This window comes from Motacilla alba, chromosome 3 (genome assembly GCF_015832195.1).
Source record: "Motacilla alba alba isolate MOTALB_02 chromosome 3, Motacilla_alba_V1.0_pri, whole genome shotgun sequence".
Taxonomy (NCBI): Eukaryota; Metazoa; Chordata; class Aves; order Passeriformes; family Motacillidae; genus Motacilla; species Motacilla alba.
Window position 1 is genome coordinate 59,855,586 of NC_052018.1, and position 12,291 is coordinate 59,867,876.

A 12,291-nucleotide genomic window follows, 5' to 3' on the forward strand; every position below is an offset into this window, starting at 1 on the left:
ACAAATATGATCTTCTTCCCTAAAAAATAGCCTCCAAAAATTTTCTCTCCTCTCCTCTCCTCTCCTCTCCTCTCCTCTCCTCTCCTCTCCTCTCCTCTCCTCTCCTCTCCTCTCCTCTCCTCTCCTCTCCTCTCCTCTCCTCTCCTCTCCTCTCCTCTCCTCTCCTCTCCTTTTTCTCCGCTTTTTAAATTGGGACTATGTGGATGAAAATTATGTTTTAATATACTAGTCACTGTTTAATCATAGATGTAAACAAATGAATAAATGTATAAGGACCTTGGTGTTGTTGGTCATTTATGTGCCTATCTACTTAATGAGCTCACTCACTCCATACACTGGAGTCCAGTTCCTCTTCAGCACCTGGGGACAGCTGTGTCCCTGGGAGCTTGAGTTAAAGTGAGATGCTGGCCATGGAAATGGTTAAAGCAGCCAGTGCAAGAAGGTAAAACATTCCCCCCAACAGTAAGTTATCCCATGTGTCCATGCTGGAGAGAGGCTATTTTCACTCTGTACTTGTGAGGTGATCCTTCTGGAGCAGTAGATGTACTGTGGTTGGTTGATTGTCAGGATGCACTTCATTCAAAATGTAAAGTTAACTTAGCGACTCCGCCCACCACTTCTTGACACCTCATTGCCTCATGCTTAGATATTCACGGGGAGATGAAAGACCTATTTAAAAATCCTTGTTACATGAAATTTAAAGTAAGGCTTTAAACCAAATCACATGTCCTAGTCACTGGGTTGACTGGTTATTCTCTTTTGAGCTGTCTCTTGATGAAGCCCTTAATAAAAATAATCCAATATTTATTGACATAAGCATCCCAAGTGAATATCCTGAGCACCCAAACTGCAGAATCAACCTCCCATTTCCCCTGAATCTTTGGCCCAATGAATAATAAATTATTTGTACAAGCTGGAATAGCTTCAGCAGGACGGAGACCGAATCCAAATGGGTATGAACTGCAGAGAGATAAAGTGAACCTGGAAATTAGAAGACAGATTCAAGCCATCAAAGGAATGGGACTCTAAAATAACCTTTTGATAAACGTGATAATGGGATCAAGCAATCTAAGCAGCTTTCAGCCAAAGGTTGGTCATTTTATGAAACGGTGTGCATGACATGACTGTGAGCATCAGAGGGCCCTGGACTCTGGCCTGCCATGTCCTGCATGTGTTGTTATGGGTTGAGTGCTGCATGTGAAACAGCCTTGCCAGCATCAGGCGGAAGATGCTTCCTGGAGCCTGTGCATGAGACTGTGCTCCCTGCACCCCAGCAGTGCTGGGAGCACTGGAAGGAAGGTGACACTGGACCACAAGCAGCGAATGAGATGTGTGGATTTAGACTGTCAAAACCCAAGAGCCCAAGCTCTGAGCTGGATGGTTTAGGTGGCAGCTGTGTGGGGGCTGTGGCAATCTGTTCCCCGGTGTACAACTGATGCGTAAGCAGTATATAAACACTGTTTATATATTTAAGTGTAACAGCACATTTAAGTGCTGAGTAGGGAGGGGGAAATGTTCCTACAAGGGGCTTCTTTCAGAACAGATGTGTTGGCCTGGTAAGGATGCTATCTGATCCAGCTGGAAGGGAACCAAGTCGCTGCTTGATGAGGACCTGATTTCTTTGACATCTGAAAGAGCTCAATCGTAGGACAGGAGTGTGGGGTAACAGATTTCTGTCTTTGGTAAGTTGTGGAGTTACATGCTGCACATTGTCTGGTATGGGCTAAGAGAAAAGGAAAGAAAACTTTCAAAGGATGGAAAACCTTGACAGTGAGTCTCTAAGTGGACTTATACTAAGCAGTTTTATTTTGGCATCGATGAGTGATTACTATAACTTGGGCCTCTTGCCCTCTATACCTACAGGATGCTCTTTATAACTCTGGTATGATATAATAGTCCCCATATCCTAGGGACCAGAAGAGTTTCACACATTTAGGATCCATAGAGCTGTTTTACCAGAGCTTGCCTGCAGTCTGACAGCTGCAGATTTTGGATTATCTTTGCTCATTTAGAATTGTGACATTGACTAATTGTGGAAGTTTGAATCTGAGTTCATAGAAAAAGGCACTTTCTTCTTTCACCTTCAAAACAATAGATTTTTTTTAAAGTGATACTGCAGACTATAAAATATTCACATGAAATGATGACATTTCTGTTGTTTAGAGAGCTACAAAATCTTGTACTTTTCCCAAAGTGCAGGATTCTACATGATTTGCGCAAGTTCTAGTCATGTCAGCAGTGACAGGATATCTAATGCTATCTGGTAAATGCTGAGTGTTGAGAGGGAAATGAGGTGCTAGTTTTCTCCAGACAGGCAGAGGTCCACATTTCCTAACAGAGCATTTCTAGTCTTGGACGGAAGAAAAATGGGTTGAATGGATATAGTTTCTTAAGAAGGTCTTAAGAAGAGACTATTAAGAGACTATTGTTGATGAGGAGTACTCATGTTGCAACTTTCCCCTGGAAGGAGAGATCCAGTTCCGGCAACCTAGCCTAGTAAAGCTTTTCTGCAGGCTATCAGAGGACACTGTCTTTTCCATCTGCACTTTGTTCTGTTTCCCTGTGTTTCTGTCAATGGAAATATCATCATAGATTCTTTGGGATTTACCACACCTTCCCTTCTGGGTGACATTCTCTCCAGCTTTCCCCTGATAGGTAGAGGATAGTATAAGTGTAGGAGACTTCCAGAATAAGCCAGAGGGTTGTTGTTGTTTTTATTTTTTGTAAGCTATTCTGTGGTAGATGTTAATGTAGGGAGAATAATGATACATTGAACAATATCATATTCAAACTAATGATGTACTGAATATGTTGGTTTACCTGGGTCTCCCATGATCTTAGATATTGCCTGGAGTATTATTAGATTAATACTTCTGATGGGGTTTTTTTTGTGCTGCTAGCAAAAAATGATGCAATCTAAAAATGAATTATAGGTGGATGGTAAGAGTAATGCAAAGATCTAATTCCATTTTCAGTGTGGTTCATTTAATGTATAATAGTTGTAGCAGAATAAAAATTCTGGCACCGAACACATCGCCATTAACTAAAATATTTTACATCCCTAAAGTGCATTTTCTGAAGGTCTTTGCATCTGCAGTGTATAGAATTTACTAAGCAATTCCAAAATTACATACGCAGATTTCTGAAGTCTGGGCTTACCACAGTTGGTAGTTCTTTCCTCTGCACCACTTATTGGAGTTAACCATGAGGGCAAAGTTTAAGGGACCACATCTCAGAATTTTCAGTTCAATTTTTTCCTCATTCTGCATGTCCAAATATAACATATGGAATAAATCACCCAATCTGTTAAACAAATCTCTTTTTTATAACAGTTTATGAAGAATGAAAGATTTTTGTTGTTTTTAATGACATCTGGAACCTCTGAAGCACTTAACATACATTAATTTTATTTGACCCTGAGATGTTCTATCTAGTCCACCTCTGAGATCAAATAAAAGGCTTTATTGGAAGGAGAGAGGGAAGAAAAGGAATGCTATTAGATCATGGTGTTTACTGTACATATCCTTAAATACAAAGAGATATAATTAAATTATCTTGAAAGTATGGTCAATTTAGCTACTCTTATTCAGCCAATTGTGCCTTCAGTGAAGCATGCACAATTCTCATTGAACTAAACAGAAATTTCATGTGTTTATCTGAGGACAAGATTTAACTCTCTCTTTTTCTGCATGCCTGTACAGGATAATAATCAAATTGGAGCTTGCTGCTAGCAGTTAAACATTTTGATTAACCATCCTATCATGAAAAGGTCAAAGGGTCAAATCCTGGCCTTTCTGCCCACAGCAAAGAGAACAGCTTTACAGGCAGATAACCCAGGCGTGGAGAATTCTGCTCCTGACCAAGACTGGGATTCTTTTTGCCACCCATTATCTTGTGCCATTCCTAGTTATTCAGAACTCCTAATTCAACTCCATTATGCCTTTGTGGACTAAAAAGGCACAGACTGTGTAAAAATTAGAATAGTGACCACACATGTGCTTGCATTTTATTTTGTTTTTAAGAATGTTTATAAACATCAAAGAAGAACATGACTTGGACCATTTTTTTATCTTAGCTGGAAGCTTACAATCCTCAATTTAATATTGTTTCCTTCCTAGAACTTGCACTAAGTCTGGATTTAAACAGTCTGACTAAAAAACAAAAAATGACATTTAATGGAAGTTTGATTTTCTGTAATTTCTGGAAGTACAACACTGAGGTATCAGCTAGACCTCTTTTGAGGATAGGCATCTGCTCCCCTGAAAACTTAATAATTTACACAAAAAAGGGACTCAGGTCACCAAAGCCATCCACATAGTTTACCAAAAAGTGATTGAAAATGGAAAGGTTTCCTAGTATTTTTAGCTATAGATTTTTCACTGCTTGTCAGAAGCCAAACACACCTGGTATCACTATACTTCTTTCTGCCCTTTGCCTGTTTTTAGAGAAGAGCACATTGCTGGAATTTTTAAGGAGCAGGAATTACCATTTCAAATAGCCTAACTCCAAACAGCCTTGCTGTCCTTCCCCTATTTTCCCTTAATTGCTTAAACTTTATTAATATCATAATTCAAAGATTGATGGATTGAAATATCCATATGACCTTTCTGCAAACACCAAAAAAATGCAAGTAATTTCTTCTTTAAGATAAGCCCAACCTATCAAAATGAAGAAAGATAAAATGCCCCCAACACTCCCCACTTCAGAAAATGTATGAATATGCTTTTTTGAGAGTGTAAAAACAGTAAGAAGTAGGTGTTGTAGAAAATATTATTATATCTCTTGTGGTGTCTTTAAGTTTCAGGCCACTGTGTCTCAACTGAAAAGTCTCTTTCCAGTACAAAGTACAGAATTATTTGCACTGATCAAACTGAGAGTGCATGAAACTCTGATTTTATTCTAGCAGAGTTACGAGTCTATAAGGAAGATTTATTAGCGGCTGAATAACTCCCAGACAGCTCTTATCACAGACAGGCATGCAGAATGCAGGAAGCCAAACTAAGCAGAATTCCCTTTACTGAATTTTCAATGATGCCCTTGATTATAGATAGCATTGTTTACTCTCTCTCTTTCCTCCAACTTCCCTCTTCCACTAGTCTCTAATTATATTCCTTTATGACCTGACCAATTAAAGCCTGCTCTTGAATTTGTATTAGAGATGATGAAAAATTAAAGGTACAGATGTACTCTTTCCAAGGCCAGGCACACCTCAGCTGAGCTAGCTGCCTGTTAGAAGCCAGACAATACTAATGTTGCACTGACTATTTTTAGCACACTATTAAATAAATATGCCGGAATAACACCACCTGGCAAGCCAAGATGAATACATGTTGCTTTAATAATAAAGGAGTTTACAATTTTATATTGTGAGGCTAAGCTTACTGATCAGATCTTCAAATTGGTTTAACTTCTTGCTACCACATTTAGTCTATTGATCATACAAGGCTGTGCATCCATTTAGCTGAGAATTACTAAATTGCAATAGACTAATAGGAGTTGACTGTGTTTTTGTGTAATGAAAGGCAATATAGGTAGTACTAGGACAAATAATATGTCAGTCGAGAGGAAAATGGCATCTATTTACACATCATTTTAACACTGTTAGATTTTATTGAAAAGGATTCAGTGTACTTGTGAGTACCACTCTGAAATGTTGCTTTTCTGTCACAATGTGTTCTGTAGACTTTATTTTTCTGTGAACTTAAAATTGAATTTCAGGAAATTGAGTTTCTGGCCATTCTTTACACAAGTCTAACACTATTCAGTGGTGTAGTGTTTTTCCAAATATGATAAATGTTTCTCACTTGACTGTTAAGGAAGCAGGAACTCATAGGTTGTCATGCTTTGTTTATTAGACTTCCTTGTGTTCTGTTTTCTTTCTCAAATATCTCATCAACTATTTTTCCATTTTATATTTTAGAAAAAAATAAACCAACCAACCTAAATAACAACCCAAAAATGAACCTTTGATTTCTCCCTAGAGAGTGATTTAAATGAGAATTATATTATCATGCTTTCTGTCATTTCACATTGGCTTCTGTGTCTTTTTCCTTGAAATTAGTGAAACCATTAAAGTAATCACTTTTCTAATAGACTTGCACTTCCCAAACTGTCCATATTCATGCACTAGCAAACACTTTAACATTAATGTAAAAACCAAAAATGTAAGTGGTTTGACTGTGAAGTTTTGCTTTCTTTTTGGAACATGACCTATTACACACCAAGTAAAATTGGTTAATTTATATTCCTGGGTTGATTTATTAATTAAAGAAGCAATGTTGCACTCTGTAGGATTCTGTTCTGTAGTGAAACTGAACTCTGATGAATGAGTGGACGTGACAGATAAGTAATTCCTCATAATACACTGTAAGATGAATGTTTATTATCCTGTAGCCTTCCCCTTGGAATTCTTCAACATGACATACAGAAGACAAACTTTAGCTATTGGTTCCTGTTGGCAATCCTGACTTCAAATTCTTGTCTCGTGGCATGAAGACATTAACAGCCTAGACACACAGAAGCAGCTCCCTCACACAGGCTGAAAAAGATATTGGGACCAGAATCCACCCTGACAGCTGGGGGGTAGAACAGTTACCCTGCAATGTCTCATGCTTGCAAATAGCCCTGATTAATTCCTCTGTCTCTTTCCCTTCTTCTAAGAGAACTGTCTATCTATCTATCTATCTATCTATCTATCTATCTATCTATCTATCTAATCTATCATCTATCACAGATTCCTCTCCATCTCTGTGTACTCATGTCCTTCTTCACACTGGCTTTTTTTCATTCCTCTCTGTGCATCCTTTTTCCTCAAGCTATCTCCTGTTCCCCTCATGTCCTCCATGTAGAATTCCTACAAACTTCTCCAGGTCCTTTTACTACTTAGAGAACAGGAAGGTGTAATGTCTTTTTTCCAGCCAGGTGAACAAGAACCTCAGTAAGTCACTAGGACCAACAGAATAGAAAAATTTTGATCTCAAGTTGCTTTTTTCCCCTCAAGGGAGGCATTAGTTTCCTGTATCAGTCGCCTACTAAAAATAAATATCTAGAAATTCATTGGTTTTGAGACACCTGCCTCTCTCAAATTCAGATTAAATTTATTACCTGGTAGAAAAATTAGTGATAATGGGCAGATTTGTGGTGTGACTCATAAGCATCATTTCCTTACAGAATCTGACAATAATGCTATGTCATCTCCCCAAAAATCTACTCTCAGGGATTCATTGAAAGTTATTTACACTAAATTTTAAGGGTACACAAATTGTTCAGATTAATTAAGTGGCAACTGGTGTTTACTATTCAGATTGAAAGTTTATTTCCTTAACAGTCAAACTCTTCTCAAGCAAAGAAGATTACAAATGGTTAATCAGATGGGACTCCTACACACATTTAAAGCTGCAGTCAACAAATGATTGCACTAAAATATCACATCTCAGAGCTGATGGGGATTACAGCATTCGGCAGAATCACTATGAAATTCAAAACAGTTCAAAGGCAAAGAAGAAAAAAATAAAACCAAAAAAGCTTACTTGCATTTAATGCTATTCCATAGGCAACCATCTTGTGAAATGCGATGTTTTTGTCAAGCTGTCTCCTCAGTGCTCCTCCACAGTACTTGGTGAAAAAGCAGAACTTGTTTTTTATCATTCCTATTGGTGTTTACATCTCACATTTTGGAGAGGAGAAGAGTTCAGTACATTTGAAAATGGAAGGCTGAAGGAATTCCGTAGAAGTTTTGGGTTAGTTTTAGGACTCAAGTAACTTTCCTAAGTGGCACTCCAGGATTACTGAAAATACTCATCCTGTACAGGGGCTCAGAAAAGGGTTTGATAAAGCCCTGCTACACTTAGCTGTGATTTGTGAGTGGTTTATCCGAGCTGACATTAACTCATTTCCAGGTGTAAGGACACCAGGCTGGGCCACTGCTGCTTTGTGAGCTTGGTATAACACAGCTGAAGTGCTGGCAAAGCCAGCTTGCAATGAAAACATTTTCTCTGCTTTCAGGAAATGCACACCCCAGGAGGGTGAGGCTGTCTAGACCTCAGGTGGCTGCATGCTGATGTGTTACTGAGCCATGCTCCCATTATTGGAAGGGCTCGGCAGTGGTGTGCTCACAGCCAGCTGGGTGCCCCAGTGCAGAGCCAGCCTTGGGCCGGAGCCGGCTGCACTGAGCCAAAACTAATACACTCTGCTGGAACCCAGACACTCATGGATGGGATTCAGTCTCTGAGGGGTAGTGTGGGTGTTTGGATTGCTCACATGACCTGGCATGGCATCATGCCAAAGGTCCTGGCATGTATCCACGTTGTTTCCCAGTTAATAAGTCTTCCAAAATTCTGGAGCACCACAGGGTGTGATGTCAATGCACAGCACCTCCTTGGAGAGGCACTGGATCCAGCCCAGTACTGGCCATGCTGGAGCAGTCAAGTTGCTCCTCAAGAGCAGAATATTGTCCAGAATAGCCAAATATTATCTGTGAGAAGAGTTCCAGTTCTCTGAGTTCTTACTCTGCATCTAAATGGGCATGCATATATTCTGTGCTGATTCACAAACTGATTCAGAAGCCCAGGACACCTTTTCTCCTTTTTTTTGTGGTAAATGTTCAACTCGTGAACTCAAACAATTACATAAGTGTTGATTCCCAGCCTAAAGACAGCTTAATATCTGAGCCTAACAATTATGGAAACAAAAAATGGCAGAACTGAAATAAGAACCATCTTACTGTGAAATAACTGTATCTTACCATTTCTAAATTCCTGTTGTTCCTGGAGTCATGAAGTGATCAGTGATTTTTTTTTTCCCAAACATGTGGCATTGGAATTGCTCTGACTGTAATAATTCAATGCAAGTTGAAATTATAGCTAATAGAGCTAAAGCCTTAAGTACTTCCTATGCAGGATTCCAAGGTTAGTGTGAATGTCTGTTACAAAAATGCATTTGCCTCAAATGAAGACCTGAATGGTGGACTCTCAGACAGAAGCATTTAAACACATTCACTATTATCCTTAGAACATTTTTTCATCTATCTGAACATTTTATTTCTCTGATTTTCACTTTGCAGCTACAAAGAATACACATGATGGATATGAATTTTCTCCATTTGGCCAAGTGGCATTATTATGTCCCTCTTTTGTAGCTTCTCACTTTTCTCTTCATGACAACATGCTATGCAGCAGCTGCCAAAATCAGTGTTGCATTTAGAGCACTGTGTTAAACAAGTCATTTGTTTCTCTTCAGTCATGAATACTGACAATTTAAATGGTAATAACTAGGCAATAGTGTACAGGCTTCTCTATAAAAAATTAAAATTCCTTGGAAAATGTTTGATATGGATAATACTGCTGAACTACAGAAATAAAAAAGAGAGAATAATATGGCTATTTGAGAAATGGTACTTACAATGCTTGCTCCTCTTAAGAATGAAATAAGGTTTCTACAGACTGGTAACAGGATTAGCATGCAGTTAAAATTAAGGCACGTTGCAGAAGCTCTTGCCCAAGCCAGGGTTGACTGTACATATAACAGCATAAAGAAATTAAATTACAAGCTTGGTATAGGAAGAGCAAAAGAAAGAAAATACTATATTAATATAATGCTCTTATATGGGAAAATTACTGTTGGAGCATCAAAAGTTTTATGAAGGATGTAAATAAAATCAGACTATGAATACATTCTTCTTGTGAAGCTCTTTAACAATCAAACTCATACTTACTCCCAGCATAATCCTTGTATAAATGTAAGCATTGTCATCTTCATACCAGTGGAAGGTATCAATAAACAAATAGAAGTTCAGTCCCAGCCACACCAGCTACAAAGCAGAGAGGCTACAGATTAGTGACATTTACAGTATTTTTTAATGCATATAAAACTGGCTGTGGTTATAGTTTTAAGAGAATCTGAGAGATGTTTCAAAATCAGTGTGCAATGCAGTTCTTGATCACAGATGATAGTAATCAAAAATGCCTGCTGGAATGAGGCTGTATTTTAGCAAATTCAGGGTTACAGTCCCACCCAGTCTTGAATAAAGGATATAAATGATGTTTACTGTGTCATGGTAAACTTGCTTTTAAGCACAGGCCTTAGCCCGGTCTATAAAAAGGAAATAAATGCTAAAATTAAAAAAATCACAGAAATGGAGGGAATGCAGAGCTAAGGAAATTCCTTTCTCTGCTTCCCATATACGAATCTCCAAACTGTCTGAAAATAAATCAGAATATAATTTCAATTATAATTGCAAACCCCTGCTCCCTTTATCTGAAGATTAAAGTACATTGCCTTAAAAATAATTAAAAATAAAACACTAAGACTTTAAATTGTTTTTAAGACTAGTTATGAAAAGGCTGCTGAATATTTTATAGCAAGTTTTACATTAAGCTTGGGAGTATTACTGTAAGCAAACCATAAAATGTCTTTTAAACAAGCTTAAAATATTTATATATATCCAATTAGACTTTTAAATGCTAAAAATACTCACTAATAACAGCACTGAGAGTTTTTCATTCAAAATCCAGCATCCCATCCTGAGTGTCTCTCTCTATGCTAGCAGCAGCTGACTCTTGCCTTTCAGTGTAACCTGAGTTCCCTGTCCATTCCTTGGGCTTTTCTACTGACTCCTTTTGTCTTTAGTTTTTAATAAGCACCTAGTGGGAGCATGAGTTCTCTCTAGGAATTTTCTAATTAAAGACTGCCTGACAAGAACAGATCGCCCGAGTGACATGTCTCATGATCTGTGTAAATAAAATGCTGGTCATTGTCCAGTCCTTTTTCTCTCCAGAGTTATTTCTCAGCAAATGAGAGATGCTGTCATTAAATTGTCCTCTTGTTCTAGCATGTGGTTGGGTGGTATTTTTTTTGCTTTATTTTAGTCTTTCCAACAGGGTGCAACATTTCTTCATGATTTGTCTTTTAATTCAGAAGCAAAACTGCAGCATCCCTGATGTGTGTATAATATGAGAGTGTGTCCTGGTGAGGGCACTGCATTTACCCTTGGTTCCCCTTGCCAGAAGCTGTGCAAATTCTGCCTGTAGTAATCTCATCCTTTCTCTAGTAAAACCATTTCCTTAAGGCTTTCCTGACTTGCCTGTGAAAGAGACCCTTCTGTGACAAAATAACTGAAAATTTCTGAAAGCTGAAATGCTATCAAGCTCAGCTACTTTTTAAACCAGCGCTAATGGCCGTTAATATGAGTTAGAGGAACCATGAGAGTGTTGTTACAAGCGCTTTGAATGCAAACATTTACGAGGGATTTGCTTTGAGCTTTATTTTTCTTGGATGGTAAAATTAAGAGTTATTTAACAAACTTTATGACAAGCCATGTGCAGTAATTGGCCACTGTCCATTATGTAACTCGATATAGGCTGTCCCCACAACCAGCCCCTTTATAGGAGCTTTGGTAGCGCAGGGGCTAACAAGCTAGTGAATCTTGCTGTGTTTTTCAGAGGTCAAAAGATGAGGAAATAAGGGAGAAGGGAAGAAGAATGTGCAGATGGTAAGGAGAAATACTAGTAAGGTCAGATGCCAATTTTAACTACTTAAAAAAAAAAAAAAAAAAAAAAAAGGAGGGAGAGAAAATCCACTATCTGGATTAGCTGTACTTCAAAGGGAAATGCAGCACTGCGATGTTCGGCTTTGAAGTTCAGCCGATCCAGACAGCAATTTTCTAAACTGAGTTAAAACTGGCATCTGAAATAGATTTTTTTTTCAGAGTGCAGCAGATTCATATGCTGGTTTAGGCTCCAAAATTTGTCTGGATCAGCAGCTGTACTTCAAAGCAGCACATCTCAGTACAGTGTTTGACTTTGAAGTGCATGTGCTCCAGATGCCAGTCCGCTTAAAGGAGACAATGAATCAACTGCACTTTAACTTTTGTCTGTTGAAACAGCTATGTTTTTTCTCATATATAATGGTAATGTGTGTGGTCTTGAGTATGGCATCTCTCAATAAAAACATAAAGTTAACAGAAAAGCTCTTTATTGCATTATTTTGTACAAAGGAACTGGTCAACATCATTTTATTATACTGGTTTGCAGTGAACTCAGCTAATTTCTAGCACAAACTATTCAGGCAAGACTTAGGAAAGGACACTTTATTGATTAAAGATGAAATGGTATTCCATTTTTTTATTGTTTTATCATTATGATCTACAACTGTCCAAAAAGAGACATAGATAAAGGATTAAAAGGGGTTCATTCCAGCATTTGGGTGGAAAGCAGTACTGGCCATGATGAGTTCCCATGCAAGCGACAAGCAACTCTGTCATTAGCTTAAAAGGTCAGTTTTTGCATGGAAAGA

The 12,291-nt window shown here is 38.2% G+C and overlaps 1 protein-coding gene across 1 annotated transcript in view; it reads right to left on the reverse strand.

Annotated features, from left to right (window-relative positions):
• NOX3 (NADPH oxidase 3) overlaps positions 1-10,567 on the reverse strand; it is a 38,714-nt gene extending 28,147 nt beyond the window's left edge. Inside the window, exons 1-4 of the mRNA XM_038132771.1 lie at positions 10,475-10,567; positions 9,713-9,808; positions 9,400-9,510; positions 7,530-7,614 (exon numbers count right to left, since the gene is read on the reverse strand). Of these exons, the coding sequence (XP_037988699.1) occupies positions 7,530-7,614; positions 9,400-9,510; positions 9,713-9,808; positions 10,475-10,519 (337 nt within the window). The 5' untranslated portion in view covers positions 10,520-10,567. The remainder of the gene's footprint in view (positions 1-7,529; positions 7,615-9,399; positions 9,511-9,712; positions 9,809-10,474) is intronic.
• Between the last annotated feature and the right edge of the window lie 1,724 nt (positions 10,568-12,291).